Below are 27,870 nucleotides of genomic sequence, written 5' to 3'. Positions count from 1 at the left end.
AAAAAAAAAGGCTCTCTTGGGAAATGACCCAAGATGCCACGTAGGCAGGCGGGAATGGCGCTGAATTTGGCGGCGATGAGATTTCAAATTTAGGGCGGAGCCGCCAGTTTAGTGGGTTCGCTAAGTGTGGACCAGTTTCGATCTCCTGCCCCCCATGAGGGTCGCCCGAAGTGACACACTACGACAATAATTGGCTGCTAGGTTTTGGCCTTGTAAAGCTGAAGTGCGAAGTAGCTTCTTCTTCAATTCTCTTCTGCACGCGCTGCAGTAAGACCCAACCACATCGCTCACATCTGAGCGGCCTTCAGTATGAAGCAACAGCCGCAGAGCAGATTTCTCAGCGCTGCTTTTCACAGAAATGGGTGGATCACGATGATCTAAACAGGAGGCGCCATGGTGCCGGCCAGTCTAGAAATTGCTTGTGTGGTTAATTCTCTTAGAAAATAAGGTATTCACGGGCCCTCAGAGCTCGCACTGGAGCAAGCAGACAGCAGAAAAAGCTGCAAGACCGGTCTCGGCAGTTGTTATATGCATGGAAGGTAGAGAACCCATGGCTGGGATCATGTCCCCCCCAAGCTCATTTAGTGTAATACTGCAGAAGGGCCTTGCTGCTCAGCTAGGAGGAAGCTCCCCAGCCATTCCTGTACCTCCCTTGGGTCTCCATGCCCCAGCACCCATACGAATCACATCCCCCATGGCCGCCCATAATACAGGCCAGCTTCCATATGAAACGGGCTCTGGCATTCAAGCTACCCAACCCATCCCTGTGAGCATGCACATGGGTATCAACGTAGGTGTTATGGAACCACTAAAGAAAAAACGAGGAAGGCCGCGGAAATATGGCCCTGATGGAAGCATAGCCTTAGCCCTGGTTTCACACTCTACTACAGCTACATCTGGCCCTGCCTCCTCATCACAAAAGAGGGGCCGAGGTCGACCCCCTGGCTTGGGAAAAAAGCAGCAACTTGCAGCTTTAGGTAAGAAACCTTGCTCTACTTGCCTATATGTTTTGAAATGGAAAGTTTTGTGTTCATTTTGAGCTCTAGGAAAGTTGGCTACATAAAGCAGAAAAACTAGATCTAGGTACACTTAGTATCAATCTAGTGGAGTTCTGGTTAACAACACAAGTGTATATTCTTTTAATTGGATGCTCAACTGAATCAACTGCATGTGTTTGTGCTGCAACAAGTAGAAATGCAGTGTAGGTGCTTTTTTGCTAGATTTAATCAAACCAAGTGCTCTCAAAACATTAGAGCATTTGTGAGGGCACCAAATTTCTTGACAATGTCCATGCCATCATCCAGGACGTAGGACATTGCAAAGAGTAAGATTTGTTTACTTGCATCAAAGGCCGAGGCAGAGTGGAAGGCCTGCCTCAGCCTTCTGCATAAAGGCATATTAATCACCTCAGGTTTTAATTAGTTTTCTTGAAACTCATTTTGAAGGTGGCCTCTGTAGGATCCAAATGTTGCCTTGTTGTTTGTTGAAGCTTTGCATTGCATAGTTTGAACATGCTGACTGTGTGGTTCAGTTTTGTGCTTGTTTTGCTGTATCCTCCATATTCAACTTGAACAGTGTCTTTCTTAATACCTTTATACAGACGGGTTCTTACCAGGGGGGTTACTGGCAGGCACAGCAGGGGTTGGTTTTACTCCCCATGTGATTACAATTGCTGCAGGCGAGGTAGGGGTTTGTCTTACATTTGTTTCAATGTTGTGCCGATTTTGTTGACAAGTGGTGCTTAATATCTATTCTCTTACAAGTAATGTTTGAAGGTGTGCCTTGACTTATCAACATGTATCAGTGGATGGGAATGTAGAGTCATAGGCCACCCTTGAATAACCTAATTGCTTTGTTGGTAGATCTTTTTGTGGTGTTTTTTGTTATTTTCTTAAACTTTGGAGAGGGGGTGTGATTGGACTGTTATTAGGCATGACTTAACTTATAAAAAACAATATGATTTATTAGAAAAACTAGCTAGTTTCTACAGACGTGCCAATGTTAATATTTGTAGGATCTAGAGCAAAGCTAGCAGATAGAGGGGTTGTACAAGATTGTATTTAGGGTGATGGGGCCTATTCATTAGCACCATCCTTTTTTTCACAATTTCATAGTAATCTATTCAACCAGTGGATGCCTATCTCAACCAGTGGATGCCTCTTTTGATATGAGCACACCCCTTCTTATCACCTTGTAGGGTCAGTAATATCCATATGCCAGTTTAGTGTTAGTATTTCCCTTGAGTGAAGCATACCTAGACTTTGGTATCTTCAAAAGCACATGGTCACTATACTGAATTCCACACGTCTTCTAAACTTGCCAGCGTTTTATTTCATCTTTCATCTAGGACTGAACTTTCAATGGATTGTTCTTGCACTGCTGTAGTATTGCTTGCATCTTCTCCAAGTGAAAATTGGGAAACTTTTACATTGTGAAAACTTAATTCTCATGTGCATGAAAGTTGTATTTGATCTTATCCACTTTAATGATCTCACATGAGTTAAATCTGACCTCCCTCCCTCCCTCCCTCCCTCTCTCTCTCTCTCTCTCTCTCTCTCTCTCTCTCTCTCACGTGAGCACCTCCGCGCCCCTCTGTGTTCGCGCTGCGCTCTGGTGGCCCCCCCTTTATTCGCGCCATCCCCCGCTCTGGTTGCTGTGTCTGCTGTGCGCTGCTTTGCTGCGCTGCTCTGGTGTGCACTCCGTCCGCCTCCCTTTTCCCACTGGCTGCACTGCTCTGGTGCGCTGTTGTGCTGCGCCTGCTGTGCACTGTTGCTGCGCCTGTTGTGCTGTGCTGTGCTGCTCTGCGCACCCTGTCCTTCTGCCTTTTCCCCACCCACCCACCCACCCACAAGGCAGCAACTAGGGGTAAATATCCACAAGGAACCTACAGGAGCTGGAGGCATACATCAAGACAGTGGAGGACAACATCAAGAAGGCGCTGGGCGAACAAGGAAGGCCTCTGCAAGGAGATACAGGGCAAGAATAACAAGATTGAAGAATTGGCAGCAAAGATGAACCACTAGGAGGAGATTGTTGAAAGAGACCCAGATGCAAGAACTGGAAATGCCAGAGGCTGCCCCAGCAATAGGGCCCAGGGGAACTCCGGGCAGAAATGGAAGCCCTTAAGGCTATGGTCAAGGACCATGCAATGGAGGAGGGGGAGCTGAATATTCAGGAGGGTCTAAGGATGGACTTGGAGCAGCTGAAGGCTGCAAGTGATAGACCACCAAGAAAGATTGGGTGGAGGTGGTGAAGAAGCACAAAGGAGGAGAAACGCAAGAAGGATAGGGTCCTCCATGTGCGAGTGCAGGGGCTTCCCCTAAGGTGGATGCCATGATGCTTTGCCAGATGATAGGAGTGGATATGATTGCCTCCCCCTTTGCAGATACATGGAGGGTAGGCAAAGATATGACACGAGAGGGGCCCCTCATCATCAGATTCCTTGATGCCACTAGTAGACAGGCCTTCTTAGACAGATGAGCTGCCCTCAAGGGCACACATGTGTACATGGGAGATGATCTCACCCCAGCACAGGTGGCACACTGGTGGGAGGCGATGGTGATAGTTCATGAGGCCCGTAGAGCAGGCAAGTGGGCTATCTACAGAGATGGTAGGTGAAACCGGCCTCTGATAGAAAACCAGAGTGCGGTGGGAACAATCACCCGTCCACTTGTAGTCTAGATGAAAAACCAAACACAGATTGGAGCTAGAGTGCCCAAATCTGAATACACAACGACACCTGTTGGCCCCAAAGCTTGGCGCCCCTTGCGGTATTTCTTTATTCCATTAAAATAATATGTATGGCTGAGTACAACATAAAAACCAGCCAAGAGTTTACACCTGTAGTCCAATCTGACTGCCCACAAATCCTTCTCAGCACAGAGGATCTATGCACACAGATCTGTGTCCTCAAGCAACACACTGTGCCTCCCTCTGATCAGCCAAGTTCACAAAGCAGGCCAGCCATGGGCATACATCTGGCATAACTCATAAGCATGATACATCTTCTCAGCTCAACATACATGTGCTGTTCAATCCCTGTCTTAATCTCTTGTCAATCTGCCAAACTCCTCCTCTCACAAGGAGCCAGATAACACATACCTGTAGCAGACATCAAGCAATAGAAAGAGAGATGGATGAACAGAGTCAAGGCTTACCAAGTTCAGCTCGTGAAACAATTCTGGAAGAAGCAACAGCACTAATCTGTGCCTGCAGGCACTTGAACCCACAATCCTGCTTCACACAAGTGCTTGCACTTGCCTGTATCTTCCTTCTGATGCTCACTCCTATGCTGTCCTTGTAAAGCACAAATCTGAAAATCAGCACTGTACTTGATTGTACCTGCCTGTACTTGCCTGTACTTGCTTGTACTTGCCTGTACTTGACGGTACGGGCTGTTTCTACAGAGAATTCAGAAGTAGCCGCCTGCTGATTTGCTGCTGGTTGCCTGCGCCGACTGCTACAGTACTGTCCAGCTCTTGTACTTACCCCAAAACTGGCCGTACAGTGTACCTGCAGAAGGTACAGGACTGTACTTGCAGTCGTACAACCTGTTCAGCCTGTGTTCAGCAGCTGCAGCCGCCTGTTGCAGCTTGTATCTGTCCACAGCTCAGCGCCGCCTCTGTCCACAGCAGTACTTGCTGTCGTACGGACCTGTACGGCCTGCTCCAGCACACAGCTCCCAGAAAACAGCCACAAAAAAAACAGTCTTCTGCAGGCGCCTTCCTCCTTCTGTGCTTTTCCACGCATGAGCACATGCTTTTGCTCCACGACTCCCAAAAGGGAAGAGAGAGAGAGAGAGAAGAGAGAGAAACTCTCCAAAAGTGGCTCCTCCCCCAAAAATAATAATAATCCCTAGGGCCCAACTTGAATAAGTTCCCTAGGGCCACTAAGGCCTAGGGGCAACTTTTATAAACATTAAAAGTTAATGTTTTAATGTTCCCCCTTCACACCTAGGGTTGTCCACACATCTTTAGACACTGTCCGGGCACCCCCCATGTGAATCATAAAATATTCTGACCCTGCAACCACCATGCCCACACTTGTCTTGCTCCATTTTCACAGGGCCATGACATACCCCCCTCTTGAAAGATGGCAAGCGTCCTCGATTGCATTCTGGTGATGCATCAAAATATCCAAAGTGAAATATACAATATGGCAAGATCAGCGTCCCAATCTCTCTGAGCCATACACATGTATCAACATTCACTGCAAACCAATGGCATAGTAATAGTCCAAGTTGTATACCACTGTGAACCATACATATCCAGAAAAATCTCGATGTGACTAGTACACATATATCATAGAAGTCCCATAAACAGATGTACTGTCAGCCCCAGTACCTTCGGATGAGATAAAATCTGCACCAAGCGACCTCTAGATGTCATCTGAGCCTGTCTGTATCAAGGGAGTGGAGGTGCTACCCCCCTCTTGAGCATCAGGTAATGCTCCAGACCCATGCTCTGCTGAACCTGAATGAGCCACAATAAGAGTCGGCTCTAACTCAAAGGCATCGAGATAAAGCTGCAAAACCTGAGGTGAATCTGTTAAGTCACCTTCCTCCATCCACTTCGCATCCATCGGTGAATAGTTCTTGAACTTCACAAGATAGCGACGGGAAACTTTACCTCGTACCTTCCTTTCTTTATGTGCCAGTATCTGCTCTGGAATCAGAACCTCATCAAGTTTCTCAACTTCCGGCTGAGCCTCATCTGATACATCATCAGGCACATCCCCACGGAAAGGTCTAAGAAGACTCACATGAAAAGCATTGTGAATCCTCCAGTGATCTGGTAACTTCAAACGATAGGTTACCTCACCAATCTTTTCCAAAACCTGAAAAGGCCCATAATATCGCATGCTCAACTTAGGGAATAAGCGCTCTTTACCCTTCATCTTCTTGAGTCTAGCCTTTTCAAAACGCAAAAGAACCCAATCACCCAATGCAAACTGTAAATCACGTCTGTGACGGTCTGCGGCTTTCTTTTGCTTCTGCTGAGTTTTCTGGAGGGCCAACTTAACTCTCCGATAAGCTTCATCCAAGCTCTCCACATACTGATCAGCCTCAAAGATCTTATCCTTTGTATGCAAAATGGGTGGTACCTTCTTCCCTCCTTCTACAATCTCAAAAGGCGCCTTGCCTGTCGAGCTATGTACAGTGTTGTTATATGCAAACTCCACCAAAGGAAGATACTTTTCCCATTGTTGCTTGTGCTCTGACACATAACATTTGAGAAGATCCAACACTGTCGAGTTAGCCTCTTCGGACTGACCATCTGTCTGTGGATGAAATGACGATGAAAACTTGAGAGTTGTACCCATGTTGTCGAACAACCCTCTCCAAAACAAACTCGTCATCCGTGGATCACGGTCACTAATGATAGACGTAGGCAAGCCATGATACTTGAAGATGTTCGCCATGAACAACTTCACCATATGATCCACTTTAATTGTCTTCCTCACGGGAATGAAATGAGCCTGCTTACTGAACCTGCATATGATAGTCCAGATGCCATCATTTCCCGTTTGTGTCCGTGGAAGATCAAATACAAAATCCATGGCAATGCTCTCCCAAGGTCTATCCGGAATAGGTAAAGGCTGTAATAACCCTGGTGTCTTCTGACGGTCAAACTTTACCTTCTGACATACGATGCATTGCCTCACAAAGGCATCAACATCTCTTCTCAAGGTTGGCCAATAAAAGAAAGTCTCCACTGCTTTGACCGTGGCGTCAATACCTCTATGACCTGCATACGGTGGAGCATGACTTTCAATCATAACCTTGAGTCGCAATGGCCTGGTAACACACAGTCTGCCATGCATCAATAAAAACCCATCTCTGAGAGTGTAATGCTCATGCCGCTGACCCTCAGACATCTGATCATACAACCTTTCAAAATCCTCGTCATGGGCATACTGCTCTTTCATTTCATCAAGCTCATGGTGATAAGCAAGTGAAACTGCAGAGACCTGTGGCTTGCGTGACAAAGCATCTGCCACTACATTCTTTTTGCCTTCCACATGTACAATCTGGAAGTGAAACATTGACAAAAAGTTTGCCCAACGCATATGCTTCTCTGAAAGCTTAGTCTGCGTGAGGAAATATCGCAAAGTCTGATGATCTGTCTGCACAGTGAAATCAGCCCCAAGCAAATAGTGTTTCCATGTAGAAAGAGCGTGAATTACAGCCAACATCTCTTTCTCATACACCTGTAAATGCTTCTCAGCATCTTGCAAAACTCTACTCTCATAGGCTATCACATGTCCCTCTTGCATGAGAACTGCACCAATGCTACTTCCACATGCATCACACTGGACAACAAAAGCCTTTCGGAGGTCCGGTAACACCAATACTGGGTCCGAAGTAAGCTTTTCTTTGAGCTTTTTGAATGCTGTAATTTCCCGATCAGCCCATCTAAACGGAGTTGCTTTCTTCGTCAAAGCATGAAGAGGCGAAGCAATTTCAGCAAAGTGCCGTATGTAACGCCTGTAATAGGAACACAATCCTAGAAAGCTGCGTACATCATGCACGGTCCTCAAAGCTGGCCAATTAAGTATTGCTTCTACCTTGGCTGGATCCATACGGACTCCATGACCAGACACAATATGCCCCAAGAAATGTATCTCCTGCAAGAAAAACTCACTCTTCTTGCCATTAACCACCAATCTATGGTTTCTGAGTTCTGCAAACACAATGGCCAAATGCCTTCTATGCTCTTCCTCAGTTTGTGAATGCACAATCATATCATCAAAGAATGTGCCCACAAACTCTCTATGAGGCCTGAAAATCCTGTCCATCATTCTGTTAAATGTGGCAGGCGCATTTGTCAAACCAAAGGGCATAACCAAGAACTCATACAACCCAAATGTGGTTCGGAATGCTGTCTTATGCACATCCTCGGGTCTAATGCGTATCTGATGATACCCGCTTTTCAAGTCAATACGACTAAAAACTGTGGAGCCCTGTAAGCGGTCCAATATGTCATCGATCCTCGGTATGGGGAATCGATTCTTGATGGTATTCTTATTCAGCGCCCTGTAATCAATACACATGCGCCAAGAACCATCCTTCTTCTGCACTAAGAGCACAGGTGAGCAAAAGGGTGATGAGCTAGGCTGTATCAACCCCTTATTCAATAGCTCCTGCACCTGACTCATAATCTCTTCCTGTTGGGCTGCACTAACACGATACGGCGGTCTATTCGGTGGAGTACTACCAGGAATCAGATCTATAGCATGATCTTCTGGCCTCTCAGGAGGTAATTCTCCTGGCAATGACTCGGAAAAACAGTCTTGAAACTCACTTAAGAAATCAGCCCTGTCCTTATCTAACATTGACAAATTAGACTTAGACTCATCATCCTGTGCATCCTTTACATAAATCAAGTACGCGGAAAGATGCTTTTTCATTACTGATGAAATCGCCGAAGCGGATACAATAGGAACAGATTCCCCTTTGAGTTTTACATCCAATACATGCTCTTTCCCTCTATGAGTCAGAGTAATTTTCCTATTGTAAGTATCCACGACCGCATGTACCCTGTGGCACCATGGCATCCCCAACAAAACATCACAGCCATCCAAAGGCATGATGAAGAACTCCTCGCTGTCCACATAACCCTGCAAATGAAGCCGAAGCTTCCCAATAATAGGAGTAACGGGTTCTGCATACCCTGGACAAGCCATATTTGCCTCATGTAACGGCCCCATTTCCTCTGCGCGAATCCCCAATCGGCCAGCCAAATCTGGTGAAATGAAGTTGGCTCTAGCACCTGTGTCAAAGAAGATCAAAGCATTCTGATCTCTCACTTTGCCCCATGCCCTGCACAACTCTGTAGCTTCACCACTTAGCTGCTCACCCACAAGATCAGGAACTAAGCCTGCAGAAGGCTTTTGTTTCTTTGGCTTGGGCTCTCCTTTATTGTCAGGGTCCTTCTTGGACGTTCTCTTGGGACAATTGAATGACATATGCCCCTCTTCAGTACAGTAAAAACACTTTTGAGCATCTCTCAAAGCCTGTCTTTCCTCAGAAGTCCTTTTGGGCATTGGCAACTTCTTATACTTTGGCTCTGAAGACCCTTTAGCATCACGAGAAGCATGCCCAAATTTTTCAGCTTTCTTGCCCAATTTCTTACTGCCTTTAAATCCAGATGAACCACCCGTGAGTAACGCATTAGCTGTCATAGCATTTTCAATCATCTGTGACATGTTCGTTACTCTTGTCTTTATACAGTAATCTCGTACCTCCTTGGGCAGCCCACAACAATACTTCTCTACCTGCTCAGATAACGGCACAGCACGATAAGAAGTCACTGGGAGTAGAGCTTCCCAAAACTTCTTGTTATAATCCTCCAAACTATCACACTTTGAAGCATCCAGCTTGTGCCATTCTGTCATAACATCCACCTCAAATGTAGATGTGAGCCATACGGAAGAGAAAACCTGTTTGAATTGAACCCATGTGGTGGGTGCTATGCCCTGCAAAAGAAGAGTAGACCACCACTGCAAAGCATTACCCTTTAGAAAAGTGGCAGCTTTCCTCACCTTCGAGGACTCTGTGTAATTCCCACCAGAAAAAGCAGCATCAAACTGCTGTAAAAAGGTAAGTGCCTTCAATTTATCCTTGGCCCCACTGAAAGTGTCAAACTTCACTGCAGCTCCCCCTTCCTTGTAATCCTTCGCCTTTCCCATAGGCGTAAGATTATCATATGGAAGTGGTTTCGTGAGATTGCTGCCCCCAACATTCATACCCATCATTGGGTCAACATTTCCCATTCCAACACCAGGCATACCATACATCCCAGCCATGTTTCCATACATTCCATGCTGCATACCTGGCTGCATGCCACCAAACATATTGCCTTGCATCCCAGGTTGCATGCTTCCAAACACATTTCCTTGCATACCGGACTGCATACCACCATACATATTCCCTTGCATGCCAGGCTGAAAATTGGCTCCAAAAGGCCCATACATACCCATGCCTCCCTGAGGATAACCCCCAGTCATGGATTGGAACACCGAGCCACCACCAAAGTACCCTGGATGCACGTTCTGCTGAGGAATAGGTGGCTGTCCATAGAAGGAACTCTGTGGGTTTGCACCAAAAGCATGCTGCATGTTCGGAAACTGTGCAGGAGATGGATCCTGTGGAGTGGTACCACTATGACCATGAGAAAGATTCTTCGAACGAACCTTCTTCTTCTTTTTCTGGGGCTCTGTGCGGGGTTCTATGCGAGATCTCATAAATTCAGCAAATCTCTCACTCTGTGTGAGCTGCATAAAAGTATCCATAACACCAGCCAAGCGATCTTTGAACCGAGCATCATCATCCTCTTTACCATGCACATCTTCTGGCTGTGTTACATCCTCATAAGGCTCAACATCTGCAGCCTGTTCTCCTGCAAAAATATCCTCAGATACATCTCTTTCAGGAGAAGTCTCTTGCTCTTCTTCTTCTTGATAGAAGTACTCTTCCTCTGTATCAGACATGATTGCTGAATTTTCAGCGATGGCTTTCTCCAAAGCAACCACGAGCTCACCCCCTTCAGAAAGTTGATGATTGGTCCCGGCAACGGAACCTTGAAACCGGCCTCTGATAGAAAACCAGAGTGCGGTGGGAACAATCACCCGTCCACTTGTAGTCTAGATGAAAAACCAAACACAGATTGGAGCTAGAGTGCCCAAATCTGAATACACAACGACACCTGTTGGCCCCAAAGCTTGGCGCCCCTTGCGGTATTTCTTTATTCCATTAAAATAATATGTATGGCTGAGTACAACATAAAAACCAGCCAAGAGTTTACACCTGTAGTCCAATCTGACTGCCCACAAATCCTTCTCAGCACAGAGGATCTATGCACACAGATCCGTGTCCTCAAGCAACACACTGTGCCTCCCTCTGATCAGCCAAGTTCACAAAGCAGGCCAGCCATGGGCATACATCTGGCATAACTCATAAGCATGATACATCTTCTCAGCTCAACATACATGTGCTGTTCAATCCCTGTCTTAATCTCTTGTCAATCTGCCAAACTCCTCCTCTCACAAGGAGCCAGATAACACATACCTGTAGCAGACATCAAGCAATAGAAAGAGAGATGGATGAACAGAGTCAAGGCTTACCAAGTTCAGCTCGTGAAACAATTCTGGAAGAAGCAACAGCACTAATCTGTGCCTGCAGGCACTTGAACCCACAATCCTGCTTCACACAAGTGCTTGCACTTGCCTGTATCTTCCTTCTGATGCTCACTCCTATGCTGTCCTTGTAAAGCACAAATCTGAAAATCAGCACTGTACTTGATTGTACCTGCCTGTACTTGCCTGTACTTGCCTGTACTTGCCTGTACTTGACGGTACGGGCTGTTTCTACAGAGAATTCAGAAGTAGCCGCCTGCTGATTTGCTGCTGGTTGCCTGCGCCGACTGCTACAGTACTGTCCAGCTCTTGTACTTACCCCAAAACTGGCCGTACAGTGTACCTGCAGAAGGTACAGGACTGTACTTGCAGTCGTACAACCTGTTCAGCCTGTGTTCAGCAGCTGCAGCCGCCTGTTGCAGCCTGTATCTGTCCACAGCTCAGCGCCGCCTCTGTCCACAGCAGTACTTGCTGTCGTACGGACCTGTACGGCCTGCTCCAGCACACAGCTCCCAGAAAACAGCCACAAAAAAAACAGTCTTCTGCAGGCGCCTTCCTCCTTCTGTGCTTTTCCACGCATGAGCACATGCTTTTGCTCCACGACTCCCAAAAGGGAAGAGAGAGAGAGAGAGAAGAGAGAGAAACTCTCCAAAAGTGGCTCCTCCCCCAAAAATAATAATAATCCCTAGGGCCCAACTTGAATAAGTTCCCTAGGGCCACTAAGGCCTAGGGGCAACTTTTATAAACATTAAAAGTTAATGTTTTAATGTTCCCCCTTCACACCTAGGGTTGTCCACACATCTTTAGACACTGTCCGGGCACCCCCCATGTGAATCATAAAATATTCTGACCCTGCAACCACCATGCCCACACTTGTCCTGCTCCATTTTCACAGGGCCATGACAGTAGGGTTATTATCATTGAGTGCGGTCCCAAATAGGGACGCGGGGTCTATGAAACCAAACACGTGAGGTTAGCAATATGGAACTGCAACGGCACCTTGTGGTCGAATCTAGGAGGTTTGAGCGAGATTCTCACAAGCAGGGATGTCATTTTCTATACAGAGACTCATCAGAGCCCTGAGAGGGGCTTACTATACATAGTTCGATATGAGTGGGAGTCAGATTTCCGAGTCGAGACCCGCACATCAGGAGGAGTACGTGGCTTTGGAGGGGTACTTGTCTTTTTTAGATCCCATCTCGGACAGATTCTCAATATCAACAGGAAGGATGAGGATGCATGGTATCTTTGGGTGCGGCTACAACTTAGCAGTGACAGAGTCATCCACATTGCTGTGTGTTATTTTGCACCATGCCACTCCCCTTACGATGCTTAGCATGGCCAGTCACCGTATTTACCATTATATCTCAGAGTTGGGAGAAGTCTTGCTTAAGGACTTCAACGCCAGGACATGGAGTCAATAGGTCCCACTACTCGATCTAGATGACCCTATCAGGGTATAGGAGCTGGACATCACTGACACGGGATTGGAGAGATCATCACAGGACCATGAGGAGGTCATGGTGCTTGGGAGATATTTCTTAGAGCTAGGAGTCTCTGTGGATGATTGCGTCGGTCCTTGCTAGGAAACTCGAGGACTACCAACACAAACACTAGGGTTGGGGAAAAGGGAGTGTGGATCCTCTCAGGGAAGTGTACCCGCCAAGGATGAGTTGATCTCATTGGCTAGACATGCAAGACCCATGCTCTACATTGTCTACCGTGCTCTTCGACCACCACCTAGCACCACAATATCCGTACAAGCCTCTCACTCACACCACACCCACCACTGACCACTCACTCACCTCGCTCACACAAAGAGAGAGACCAAACACCACAAGAGCGTAACACTGTATATCAAGATATTGAAAGGAATGATACAAGAGACTTTGCTCCAACAGAGAATGTGCTACAATGTATGTCCTACAAGAGAGTGTATGTGTTCGAGATCGTGTCTATGAGAGTGCTCCCCTTATCTCCTCCTTGGGTGTCCTCCTCCTCGAAGTCCCAAGTGTAGAGGGAAGATCTTCTGTCGGGAAAGGAAGATGGTGCTCAAGAGGATCTCGTCATCCCTCGGGAAGGGGAGAGGGGTGTTGCCTCCATGAGTGCCATCGGAGTTGGCTATGCATGTCGGAGATGTTGGAGGGCACCGGCGGTGACGGCGGTCTGAGGTGCACTGGCGGTGACGACGGTCGGAGGGCATCGGCGGTGACGGCGGCTGGAGATGTTGAAGGGCACCAGTAGTGACAACAGTCGGAGCCGTCAGAGGACACCGGCGGTCGAAGTGGTTAGAGCACACCGACGGTTGGAGTGGTCAGAGGGCATTGGCGGTGATGGTGGAAAGCTCTTGGTGGAGTGTGGAGGACTTGGCCTCCCGTCCACAGTCTCGTTATCTATAACGGGATGTCCCGATGGCCCTCCTACTCCCTCGCCTCATTCCCTCACTTAGGAGGTACTCGCACCGTGAACTACCTTATGGGATCTCTAGCTTTGGCACACCTTCTCCCAGACTTCTCCATCCTGCCACCCCCCTTTGAAAAGCTGACCATGTCTACCTCTCTTTATCTTACTTGCATGCCACCCGCGGCCCGCCCCTCTTGCCACCACCCTCCATCTCACATTACACCCAGGTCCATTTTGATCCCAAGCTTGACATTGTTTACTCCAACCACATCTACTACCAATTCTAGGATGTGGAACCTAATGTCGCCCTACTCACCCTTGCATCACAGCTCACCACCATACTCCACACATTTGCCACCACTTCTTTCATTTGCACGTGACGGTCTACTGCCAAGCCACCTTGTGGTTCCATGCCCTAGAACTGTTGGTATGATGACGAATGTTGAGCCATACGCTCTCGTCTTAAGCATGAGGTATGGATTGGGCAAATCACGAAGTGCCAAGCGTAATGGATTTCTCAATGGATCACCCAACACAAGAAATGGGAGTTCTACGCTCGGAAAGAGGTTGAGTTATACCGACTTTTCGTAGGGCCGAACTGCAAAGAGGCTTGGAGGAAACTCTGAGAACATCGCCCTCCCACACCTATCACCTGCTTGGACACCTGCTTTGTGGACGACTGCGTCGGTCCTTGCTAGGAAACTCGAGGACTACCAACACAAACACTAGGGTTGGGGAAAAGGGAGTGTGGATCCTCTCAAGGAAGTGTACCCGCCAAGGATGAGTTGATCTCATTGGCTAGACATGCAAGACCCATGCTCTGCATTGTCTACCGTGCTCTTCGACCACCACCTAGCACCGCAGTATCCGTACAAGCCTCTCACTCACACCACACCCACCACTGACCACTCACTCACCTCGCTCACACAAAGAGAGACCAAACACCACAAGAGCGTAACACTGTATATCAAGATATTGAAAGGAATGATACAAGAGAGACTCTGCTCCAACAGAGAATGTGCTACAATGTATGTCCTACAAGAGAGTGTGTGTGTTCGAGATCGTGTTTGTGAGAGTGCTCCCCTTATCTCCTCCTTGGGTGTCCTCCTCCTCGAAGTCCCAAGTGTAGAGGGAAGATCTTCTGTCTCGGGAAAGGAAGATGGTGCTCAAGAGGATCTCGTCATCCCTCGGGAAGGGGAGAGGGGTGTTGCCTCCATGAGTGCCATCGGAGTTGGCTATGCATGTCGGAGATGTTGGAGGGCACCGGCGGTGACGGCGGTCGGAGGTGCATCGGCGGTGACGGCGGTCGGAGCTGTCGGAGGACACCGGCGGTCGGAGTGGTCGGAGCACACCGGCGGTTGGAGTGGTCGGAGGGCATTGGCGGTGATGGTGGGAAGCTCTTGGTGGAGTGTGGAGGACTTGGCTTCCCGTCCACAGTCTCGTTATCTATAACGGGATGTCACGATGGCCCTCCTCCTACTCCCTCGCCTCATTCCCTCACTTAGGAGGTACTCGCACCGTGAACTACCTTATGGGATCTCTAGCTTTGGCACACCTTCTTCCAGACTTCTCCTTCTTGCCACTCCCCTTTGAAAAGCTGACCATGTCTACCTCTCTTTATCTTACTTGCATGCCACCCGTCCCTCTTGCCACCACCCTCCATCTCACATTACACCCAGGTCCATTTTGATCACAAGCTTGACATTGTTTACTCCAACCACATCTACTACCAACTCTAGGATGTGGAACCTAATGTCGCCCTACTCACCCTTACATCACAGCTCACCACCATACTCAACACATTTGCCACCACTTCTTTCATTTGCATGTGGCGGTCTACTGCCAAGCCACCTCGTGGTTCCATGCCCTAGAATTGTTGGTATGATGACGAATGTCGAGCCATACTCTCTCGTCTTAAGCACGAGGTATGGATTGGGCAAATCACGAAGTGCCAAGCGTAATGGATTTCTCAACGGATCACCCAACACAAGAAATGGGAGTTCTACGCTCGGAAAGAGGATGAGTTATACCGACTTTTCTTAGGGCCGAACTCCAAAGAGGCTTGGAGGAAACTTTGAGAACATCGCCCCCCCACACCTATCACCTGTTTGGACACATGGCAGTCCTATGCACACTCCCTCTTATCATATCCCCCATCAACCATCTCTACCCCCACCACAAGATCCCCCCCCCCCCCATCACCTCCACCTTCTTCACAAAGGGCATGGTCCTCAAGGCCATTCGTAGACTACGTATTGGGTGAGCTCAGGATCACGAGGGACTCACTACCGAGTACATCTCACTTGTCGATGATAGCCTAGTGCCCCTACTAGTCTACATGTTCAATAGAGCCCCTTGTGAAGGATTTCCACCCTCTTGGTCCACCAACACCATCACCCCCATCCTCAAAGCTGGAGATCCACTCGATTCTAATAATTACAAGACGATCATGATTGGCCACACATTGGCCAAACTCTATGGATCGGTGCTAGAGGTGGAGCTCAGTTCATTTGCAGAGAGATAGGGATGTAGAGCCTTAGGACAGGCAGGCTTTCAAAGGAGCTACACTACCCTTGACCACATCTTCACCCTTTTTGCCATCAGAGGATTTATTGTTGCTTTGTGGATTTTTGCAAAGCTTTTGATACTGTATCTCGAGCCCTCCTACATTGTCTACAGGAGCTAGGAGTCCCATATGACATGGTTTGGAGCATCATCGCTCTCTATGAGTTCGTCATCAGAGGAGTGAGAGCCCAAGGATGTACATCGCAAGAGATTTCCAGCACTATTCATTGACGAATTAGGCAGGGCTGGTCCCACAATGGCAGGCATATTGACCCCCATACTACTTTATGCAGATGATATCGTGCTCCTCTCCGATTCAGCCAAGGGGCTTAAGAGACAATTGGATGCCTTACTGTATTTTTGCACTCAACAGGACCTCTCGTTTAACCTTGGTAAGACGAAGGTAATGGTCTTCAATACTTTCCACCCCTTCACATCTAGATTGAGCTTCACATACTGAGGGGATCTTGTGGAGATTCTCATCCTATGTCTACCTTGGTGTCACTTTCCGTGGCCCACGCTTCACCATGCTTCCCGTAGCACATGCCAGAGTGACACTGGGATATGCAACCTTGATCTTGCTTGAGTGACAATGCTTCTAGGCACATTTCCGAAGTCCAAGATGAAGGGTTGGCTTTTTGACACCCTCGTCACACTAGCCTTCATGTATGGAGCAACCTTTCGGGGGTCGGATTTATCTGATGAGGATTGGCGGCGAGTTAAGAGGCCCCAAGTCATGATGTTCTCCCGTATGATTTTTAGCAAACCATCAGTTCCACACTAGATTATCTAGGCAGTTTGCTGCAGCCCCGATGGTAGTGGATGCACTCTTCCAGACAGTCACATACCTCCATCGCATAAGTCACATGGATCCCCACAGGTACCCGAGGCTTGCCTTGGAGTCCTTGATACAGGTAGCACTTGAGGGCCACTTTAGAGTATGGTATGTCTTAGTTTCCACTTGGTTCTTAGTATGTCGGCTTCGCATGGATTGCCTACCACCCCTTTAGTACAATTTGGACTCCCCTTTTCTCCGGCTCTCTCATGAGGATACCAACCGAGTTATATGGTTAGATCTTCTCAGCCTCTACGCCCATTGCACATGGATCACATCTTCGGAGCTCCCAACAGAGATGCACTTCTACAGAGATCACTTCCTCACACCCACTGAGGATGGATTCATCCAGCAGCTTGGCTACTTGAGTGTCCACATGTCCCATGCCATGCGGATTGCGAGTGGCCAGATACGGGTTTCATCCCACCGCCTCAGAGTGGAGGCAAGTAGAGCTGAGCGCGTCTTCAGAGCTGAGGAGCTCATACGGAGACCCAGAGAGGAGAGGATTTGCCGATTATGCCATACAGAGGTTGAGATAATGGAGCATTACATATGCCGTTGCCGAGTATACTATGAGATCCGCGGGAGGTTTCATTGTTTGTTTCATGAGGGATTTGGTCCACTCTCCAGGATCATTGACTTCCCAGACTAGCGTTGCCTAAGGCTCTTCTTGCTTGATCTTCGCAGACACATGGACACTTTCTTGAGAGATCTTCGGCCTAGCCACCGCGACCCCTCCCTCGCCAGCCAACCATCACTAGTTTCTTCCAGACCCAAGAGGTGGAGGACACACATACAGTGGATCTTGTGGACCCACCTCGGGTTGCTCCGGACCTACCTCGCCCGAGAGGAGTTACCTCGGACTGAGCCTCCGCATTGTAGTGTGCCCGACATCACTGGCTCCCCGGATGCCAGCCACGATCCCCTCATCGGCTCCAGATCCAGGACATGCTCCACCGCCATCGAGCTACCTTTCCCCATGACGTAGTTGAGGGAGACCTCTCAACCATACTCATTGGCCCCATGCTTGATATTTTGGAGAGTCGTATACGATCTACAGGGGGCTGATGCTCCTCTCATGTTTCTATGTTCCTGGTATTCCATGGACAGTTTTGTATCGCCCCATTGAGATAGCTATGCTTTTGTTTCTATTTTATTTTCCATTCTATGATGAATATGCCATGGACATTATTGTATCACTTTGGTCTCATAGGCCCATTGGGTCTTTAGTAGATGTTTCATATCTCTCTCTCTCTCTCTCTCTCTCTCTCTCTCTCTCTCATGCGGATTGCGTTTGGCTAGGTACAGGTTTCCTCCCACTGCCTCAGAGTGGAGATAGGTAGAGCTGAGTGTGTCTTTAGAGCCGAGGGAGGAGAGAATTTGTCGATTATGCCACATAGAGGTTGAGATAGAGGAGCATTACATATCTTGTTGCCCAATATACTATGAGATCTGTGGGAGGTTTCACTGTCTGTTTCGTGAGGGATTTGGTCCACTCTTCAACATCATTGACTTCTTTGACCATGGACACTTTCTTGAGAGAGCTTAGGCCCCAGCCCCTCCTTGCCAGCCAACCATCACTAGCTTCTTTCGGACCCATACAGTGGACCTTGTGGACCCACCTCGGGTTGCTCCGGACCCACCTCACCTGAGAGGAGTTACCTCGGATCAAGCCTTTGCATTCTAGCATGCCCGACCCCTCGGCCTCCCGGACATCGGCCACGATCCCCTTATCAGCTCCAGACCCAAGACATGCTCCACCACCATCGAGCTACCTTTCCACGTGACATAGCTAAGGGAGGCCTTTGGGTCACACTCATTAGCCCCACACACACCCATCCAGAGAAACAAGACACCGAAGCACATCACACTTATAAACTGGGAATGGAGTGATAGACTAAAAGAAAAGATGAAGCTCTATCATTATTCAACTGCATCTACTATATAAGCCTGACATTGTGGACACTTATCCACATTCCTCTAGAGCCCTCCTTGGCTATGGTGGCGTACACATCGACGTAACAGTTTGAGGCTCGCTTAGCAATGATCTTACCTTCCCTTAATTATGGTCCATGTTTCTTGTTTTTCCTTTTTTTGCTGTTAGGATATTCTAATGCCAAAGATGTTGAAAATAGGGTGTCTGATCTTGCGATTGCTTGTGTTGTCTCATGACCTTACGGAACTTCCTTTTCTTCATCCGAAGAAGATGACAGACACGTTACACTAACGATTCCAAACCTAATGGCGGTCAATGATGTAATCATTTGAGGAGTTGGATTTTGGTTGGCTTGAGAGGGCAGCCACTAATCAAATGATTGATGCCACACTTTATACACCATCTATCCACCAATGGCACGGTGAGTTAGGAGTCAAAAGGAAACCCGTACAATCATATGGTGGGGTAACTCGATCCTTCCTCCTAGGTTATGTCAAGCTCAATTCTCATTCCCCCCTTGGTGGGACACATGATGGTTTATATGGAATTTTGGGGTTGCTCTCTTGCCCACCTTTTCTTCAAAAAACGAACGGAGCATGTCCTCTTATTGCAACCGTCCTCCTTTTTGCTAAAAATAGCCTCTTTATTTATTAAAAAACCCTCCTCTCTTTTAGAGGCGGTGACGGGGAGAGAAAATCCTTAAAACTGCTTGAAAACAGGACGTGGCATCCAAGGATAGACAACCGACGGGCGGGCGCACAACCACAAGGGGACAGCCACACCAACGATGGTTGCCAGTAGTGGACACCCCGAAAAGCGGGCGGATGTCCACACCAAGCAAGCGCCCAAGTGTTGGGCGCCTAAGGGCCACAAGCTCAAGTGCTCCCACAAGCCACGCTCTCTCTTGATGATGCTAAGAGAGAGGGCCAAAGTGCCCTATACAAGCTCTCCCTTGTCACTAAAAAGTCGGCATATGGGATAAATATGGTGATCTCCCATGTACATGATTCCTCCCATAAAAAGACACTTTTGATTCCACTAAAACCTTAGGCAAAATATACTAAGCTACAATACTTTATTCCAAGGCATAGGATGAAATTGCCAAAGTTTATTTTGCCAATGATGAATTGCTAACAAAGTGCATATATTCCCCTATATGATCCCATGTAATTGCTCCTTCCCTCATGTAGGGTCCATAAAAAAGAGAAAGAAAACCCCCGATCATATCAGCCATCCTCCTTGAAAGTAAGGCATTCATGCTTGATGCCAACCACAAGGGCCTTATGCCATCTAGTAGTCACTGCATAAGCCAATTAGCAAATGGCATCAATGTCCCTCTTGGATCAAAGACGAAACATTGTGACATCCACTTCTCAATTGAAAGTCTTCCTAGAACGGATAACCTGCACCACTTGGATGAAAGACCAAGCTTCAACACATGCTTGAATAGCAAGATAAGAGAATCCGTAGATATCCCCACCGAGTCCTCCTAGATCATAAGGCCAAAGCACAAACAGAAGCATCCAACTCACAGTGATAGCATCAAACATCTTTGTTGAACCTCTCGGATCAAAAGGTTTGCTAGGCTATCTTGCTTGCATCATCAAAGCTCCTAGAACAATAGAAGAGGTTGCCAACCCAAAGCATTAAACATTTGAAATAAGCCATGCCACCACTATATTGAAGAAAATGTGTCGCCTCTTACACCCACTCTCTTGTACTTCTATGAATCCACATCCTAGTGTGTCATCATGAGCATCAAATGCAACTCCTCACAAGCAAAAATTGCATCCTTCTTTGCATTCAAGAACTCATTCGCACCATCACTAGGCATATTCGCATCAAAATAGGCAATCGATTCTCCCCCACAAGTCTCAAGTACTGCATAAAAAATTGAAAATATGTCATAGCCTTGTAGAAGACCATGTGGAAACATGAACAATTTTGCCAATGATGATATCCATTATCTATTGCTAACAAAGTGCATATATTCCCCTATATGATCCCATATAGCTGCTCCTTCCCTCTTGTAGGGTCCATAAAAAGAGAAAGAAAAACACCGATCAGTGCGTGTGAGCATTTGCCTAGGTGTGAACACCCCTCATGTGCTTATATTTGAGAGTCAAAAGATAAGGTTCTAAACCCACAAATGTCCGGGCTCTGATACCATGTCAGAATGCGCAACGGAAGACTAACGCACGTAGGAGACGTATCACCATCGAGCACCACGAACACCCCCAATGGGCACTGCAGCATCCCTCCACTGAGCTTCCATCTCTCGGTGAGCTGCCTCCCAAAACACCGGCCGGAGGAGATGATTATGACAAGGTGCCACTCTAGCCTATATATGGCTCTTCAACTTCCCATGCTTTCACTTATGGGATAATCCAAGGCACCTTCTAGCCATAGATCACACGCTCGAAATCGCCAACCTTCCAACAGTACCACCCTCCCTAGCTCTCAATTGGTATTAGAGCTTGCCGTCATCACTTTCGCTGGGTGCACAAGCCTCCTCGTACATCCCAGTTGCCACGTGGTTTTCCGTCCTTTGCTCCTGCATCTCCGCCCCCTTGGGGATTGCCCCCACTAGAGGCGTCGACGTTTGGGTTGAGCGTTCTTAGGGCAAAGATTGTGGTCGACTAGCTGGCTCACTGTGGCAGAGCTCCTCCCTCGTGTCTCTACTTGCGTCGTCGTGTTTTTTTTTTTTGCCTCTCCAATGCCTTAGGGGCCTGACCATGCGGGCGCCATCACCAAGGCATTGCTCATAAGTTGCCATCAAACGTACACGCATCTAAGCTTGGCTAGTTTTGCTCCGTATGTTGCTGCCATCTTTGCCAACATCCAGAGCTGTGTTCGACAGCCATCCGTCTTCTGCAACAGTCCTCTACTCAACGGTGCCTGCAAAATTCACGTCTGAGATGAGAAACTGAGCAAATATTGTAAAATTAGAACTTGAGCATCCACAAATTTTTCTTGCACTCTTGCATTGACATTGAAGTCACTATATCATTAACAATTTGCAAAAATTTGGGTTTTTTTTGGCAAAAGTGGAGCTCTTGCATCGACATTGAAGCCACTATATCATTAAAAATTGGGGGATTTTTCAAATCAAGGTGACAATCCTGTAATTAGATGCTCCAACATTCGATTAACTAGGGCATTTCAACAAAATTGATCCATTAACATCAATTCGAAGCCTCTGCTAATCCTAAAAATTAGGGCTTTTTGACAAAATTAGCTAATCAAAGCCTCATATTACACATTGAGATGCTTACGGGTTCTCTACCTTGGCCTTGGGCCTAAAATGACGAGCAAAGCATCATTAGCTTGGTGAGGGGGATGTTGTTACATGCGCAGAAGCTCCATGCCTTCTTTTAGCCCTAAACATTTTTTCTTGGAACACATACATGCCGCCATGTAGAAGCAATGGAGAGAATAGAGAAAAACGCAAAGTTTTCACCTAAATCTTCAGTATTACAAATACCAAAAATGTGTATGTATATACAATGATGGTGGCTAGTCATCTAGTTGGATAAGTCTCTCCAAAGTTAAGAATTTCCTTGTAAAAGAGAAGTTATCGAGACTTGAACTTTCAAGGATAAGAAGGTTATTAGGATTGCTATGTCCGTTGTGAAATATTCATTCACTTGTCTTGTACTCACTTGAAGGTGGGGTTAGACCTACCAATCTGTAAGGATGTGCATTGATCCTTTTTGTGAATCGCATGTTGAAAAAATCTGTATCTTCCGTGAGACTTCTAAAATTTTATCCATATTTTTTAAAAATTTTCCAACCTTATTGGCACACCCAAAAGGTTGTCTTGACTAAAAAGTCCTAGTCTATGACCAACTCCCAAGGTAGGAATGAGATGATCAATGCAAACGCTTGCTCAGCTGGTCGGCCATTCTAGAAGGTGTCGGCCTGTTGAGATTGGATATATATCATCCTTAGTGCATTGTTTTGCACATGGGTTCACATGTGGGCCTCTTGGCTATTGCCGACAAGATACAAGACCCCCAAAGGAGCTTCCGATTGTTGTCCAACATCATTTGATGCCTATTTTAGGTTGTCAAATCCAAACCTTCAGTCTTGAAATCCCCTCTTGCTAAACTTGATGATGGGCTTCCAAATCCTTGACCATGGATGATTGTCTTCATCCCTTTTTCTCTTCATGAAATCCCACATTGTCATCCTTAAATGCCTTGCAACCCTTATATTGAAAACCTTGCCATACCTTGATTCCACTCCAAAGTCCGGTGTAGATCTGCTACGGTTCATGCAGAGGATTAGCAATGGCATGTGACATCCCGTCCTCGTAAACTTGATGACGGGGTGGACACTTTGTCATCCTTCCTCCTTGGACTATTGACTTTGACCTTTTACTTTGACTTTGATATTTTTGTCTGAACACCTTTCACTTTTGATTTCCACTTCCAAGGCTTGCTGAAGAACTGAGCATTTGTTCCATTGTTATCTCCATGTCTGCTATCTCTCTCCCTTAACACAGTGGCAGGTCACATGCAGGAACTGATCATGCTTGTTGCTAGGCCTTTGGAATTGATCTAAGAACTTAATGATGTACTTGTTTTGAGTACATACCTTGAGGGAATGCTTTCTTGTAGCTTCGCCTTGCAGACCACTAAATTTGCTACTTTGTTGCATTCTGCTGATGGATTTGTGCACCTTCCTTGGGACTATGCTTCGTGGTTGAGCTTGCTTTGATACCAATGTTGCATGCACGGAAGCCTTGCTGCACTGATCCACAGTCCTAAGCTTGATTAAGAACAAGATGCTAATTTAACATGATTAAGACAGAGAAGAGAGATAGTTGGGGTCAAGTTTTCTTGTAATTTATATGGTACAAAAAGGTGACTTTATGTCTGTACATGGTTGGCCCTTGGTCAGCCCCAAAGGGGTGAGCAACCCTTACAGGACTTCTATGACTGATGATATGATGTGGATGCTGAATGAATGATCGAATAATGACTTTGTGCTTATATATGTGTATGGAGGTGCTGGTCGGTCTAGTCTAGGGTTGTCAGCCTGTTTGCTTGAACAATAATACATAAATACCTTTCTTTACTGCTGCGCTTTACTTCCATGTTGTCGACACTATGCTGGCCATTGCTAAGGACCTGGCCGTTTGTGCTGGCAGCTGATGGTTGTAAGACAGCCTGGTTGGCTGCCGACAAGTCATCCTTGACTTTCATGGTGATGGTGATGATGATGTTGATACTATGTGTTGCTGATGATGATACTAATGTGATGTTGATGTTGATGCTATTGTTGATGATATTGATGCCACTGTTGACGACATTGATGATTCTATTGCTAATGATGCTCTAAATGTTGTCCTAATCAGGGATTCTACGGCTCATGCTAAGGATTAGCCATGGCACGGGCGTGCACGTGACACCTTTCCTAGTATATGTCCAAGTGTCATCCGGCTCATAGGGTTGCCATTCCCCTTGTGTCATGTGGAACACCACCAACCAACCAACTTCTTCCATGTCTTCTGTTACTCTACTTGGATTGTGCACCTTCATCTGGGACACCATCAATGCTTAGCATTGTTGAACCTAATGTTGATACAATGTTGCCTATCCACACCACCAAAAGATCAAGACACGGCCGATGGTTTCATCCATGCGCGATGCAATAAGGGTGGGTGAGACATGGGCAACAACAATATCTCAACATCAGCTTGAAGCTCTGATACCAATGTTACATGCGCAGAAGCTTTGTGTCTCCTTTTAGTCCTAAAGACCTTTTTTTGGAACACATAGATGCAGTCGTGTAGAAGTCAATGCAGAGAAGAGAGAAAAACGTAGAGTTTCCACCTAAATCTACAGTATATTGTTATGTATATACAAAGCTGGTGGCCATGGGCACACACAAAAGATTGTCTTGACTCAAAAGTCCTAGTCTATGATCAAATCCCAAGGTAGAAGTGAGATGATAAATACAAATGCTTGCTCATCTATATATAGCCTCACATGCAGTTGGTTGGCCATTCCAGAAGCTATTGGCCTATCGAGGATTGTCCCGATTGGATATATATCATCCTTAGTGTATTGTTTTGCACATGGGTTCACACGTGGGTCTCTTGGCTATTGCCGACATGATACAGGATCCCCAAAAGAGTTGCTGACTGCGGTCCAGTATCATTTGATGCCTAATCAAGTTGCCAAATCCAAACCTTCAGCCTTGGAAGATGTCATGTGCAAGACATGTGTATGCTGATCCCCGGTTGACCCTTGAGGGTCAAGCATGATCCATGATGGTGTCTAGGGTTGAAAGAAGACTCCCAAAACTTTCGCATATGACATTGGTATTAGAGCATTAAGCTCAGCAAGGCTAAACACTGATTCAATCCTAGATGAAGGTGCATAGTCCAAGGAAAGGAATACAAGACAGTTGGTGTGCCACTTGGGGCACACCAGGAAAGGCTTTCAGGCAACGCTTCCAAGGGAAGATGATCCTCCAAGGGGTGAATTGAGAGTGCTAGACTCAAGGAAAAGAAGACGAGAGAAATTGTTCAAGGACATGGCACGAAGGAAAAGGGGACATGATGGAACAGATGCACAAATCTTCATCAAAGTTAAGAGTGGATTTTGAGATCGGGTTTGGTTTCCAGTAAAAAGGTTTCCAAGAAGGAAAGGATGACAAGTTTGGGACTCCGTGAATAGACAATGGAATGATGATAGTCATCTAAGAATAGAATTTGGAATCCCGTCATCAAGTTTAGCAGAGGGGGATGTCATGTGGAGGTTGATTCCAAGGCTGACCCTTGAGGAGCAACATATAAAAGACATGATTAGAACCAGATTGTGGAGCATATGTTGTTGGTATGGGTAGGGAAAGCCTTGTGGAGGACAAGGGAGAGCGCATAAAAAGAGTCTCTGACCAGTTGGCTGCAGCAGATTCAGTGGGTTTTGTCCAGGACCGGTCGACAGCAATTGGCCAGTCCACTAGAAATTCCAAAGCCTATTTGAGGCATGTGTTGCTCATCGTTTTGTTCATTCAGCCCTTCCATAGGCTGGGCCATAGAATAGGAATTAGATTAGGTTTTCTATCTTTTGATGGCAGCCTGGAGCTTGTACACCTTTTTGTACATTATGAATATACTAAATACTCACCTATCTCTCTCTTCTTTCTATCTTTTGTATGCATTTTGCATCAAGCATGTTCCAGGATGATGTTTAGGGCTGAAAGAAGACTCCCAAAGCTTCCGCATGTGACAGAAAAGCACCATGTCCATGTGTGCACATGATAGATGTCCCCCGAAAAAGATATGTAATAAATGTTCATTTTGTGTGCCTTGTTTTATAAAAGGCTTCGAGTTTCCATTATCCTAGTTAGGGGCCAGGGGGTGACTAAAGTGCTTGCCTTGCTGCCTCAGTTGCATTATGTGATTGGAGAATTATCATGACATGGGAGGGGTGCAAGATGAGTCGGCTATGATAAGTCGACTCTTAACACATCATGTGATGGGGTTAGAAGGTACTATCTTTCTTTTGCGTTCGGGTCTCAACACGTTCGCTTTGAAGGGGAATTTGTTGGGTATTCGGAGCCTCATGTGCGTGTATCCTTCACATATGTATCCATGTGTATGTATCCACCTATGTACCCACTTGTGTTCGTGTTTGAACTATCCCCAAATAGGGCTAAGTATATGTGTGTATCCACTCTTTGTGTGTGTAGCCTTATTCATGTATATGTGTGTATCCACTCTTTGTGTGTGTAGCCTTATTCATGTATATGTGTGTGTGAACACCTGCTTAGGTGTGAACACTCCTTATAACCGGATAAGTGTATGCCATGTGACTTGCTTATATGTGAGTCAAAAGATAGGTTCTAAACCTACAAAAGCATGTACTTGATTTGAAGTAACACAATCACATCATTTGAGTCGTGCAATATTGTCTCTTTAGAGCATTGTGACATTCTCTCTCTCTCTCTCTCTCTCTCTCTCTCTCTCTCTCTCCAGTCGAGATGGACTACCACCCTTCATAGCTCTCCTATGTTTTATTCTCCACGGTGAAATGAGGAGCAATATAATAATGAAGAGCTTGAAGAGGGATGACAAGACTACATTAACAAGTGGATAAGAGGTGACCTTGATCTCTTCAAAAAGCTAAAAATGAGCTCTTAATGTATCACAACAAGAGCCATGCTTTTTGAAGGCCCACAACTCTTCTTAGGACACTAAGCTACGTGAGTGTCTTGGGTAGGAGAAACATGAGATCAGTATTTCTCACTTGGTGAGTGTTAAGACTCAATTTTTCAACATTCATAACTTTGATAGTTAATCTTAATTTTTGAATTATGAATCTAATTTTATTTTATTTTCGGACATGTTTGCAATGTACTTACAAGGTTTTTAGTCTCCTTAATGACATTAGTGTCACATAAATTGGATCCTCTCGTAGGGTTGTATCTTGGTTCCATGTGATAGGGATTGAGTGGCTATCTTTAAAAAGTTTTTCTAAGTTCTGTATGATGGTTTTCACATGCTAGCTTTTGTATCCTGTTTCTTATGTTTTGAAAATTATTGTTTGGTTAGATTTGATTTGTAGTAAGAAAATTTTGCAAAAACTCTATAACCTACATTCTTGGTAGCCAAACAAGGGCAAAAACAAGCTTTGCAGAAAGAAAAATAATAGAGGGACTAAAACCAATCTTGTATGATCCAAGGGCTCTCATTTGCCCTAAAACTTGGAGGATTTGGTCTTGTGATGAGTTCATAACCCAAACTCTTTCCCTATGTTGCTCTTTGATGACAGAATAGTGACCTCCATTCCGAGTGTTTTTTCTTGTTATCAACACCCTCACCCTCAATCTCAGTTCTATTTGCATCAACTAATTCATCTCTTCATGTTAAACGTGGTAATAGTTTTTCTAGATCCTTAATGGACTAACATATGGAGGTTCTAGTAGCATTTTTAGGACCTAATTGGGTGGAACATGGGCATTGAATCTATGGGAAGTAGTA

The 27,870-nt window shown here is 46.3% G+C and overlaps 1 protein-coding gene across 2 annotated transcripts in view; it reads left to right on the top strand.

The window, feature by feature from the left end:
- Positions 1-113: 113 nt before the first annotated feature.
- Positions 114-27,870, top strand: part of LOC147605861 (AT-hook motif nuclear-localized protein 10-like) — a 30,076-nt gene continuing 2,319 nt past the window's right edge. Inside the window, exons 1-2 of one of the 2 annotated variants that reach the window (XM_086792429.1) lie at positions 114-977; positions 1,601-1,683. In XM_086792429.1, the coding sequence (XP_086648555.1) occupies positions 533-977; positions 1,601-1,683 (528 nt within the window). In that variant the 5' untranslated portion in view covers positions 114-532. The remainder of the gene's footprint in view (positions 978-1,600; positions 1,684-27,870) is intronic. The other variant, XM_086792430.1, reaches the window with a different exon arrangement.

This window comes from Cibotium barometz, chromosome 58 (assembly GCF_041138505.1).
Source record: "Cibotium barometz isolate CiBa-2024 chromosome 58, ASM4113850v1, whole genome shotgun sequence".
NCBI lineage: Eukaryota > Viridiplantae > Streptophyta > Polypodiopsida > Cyatheales > Cibotiaceae > Cibotium > Cibotium barometz.
This window is presented reverse-complemented; position numbering and strand designations above follow the sequence as displayed.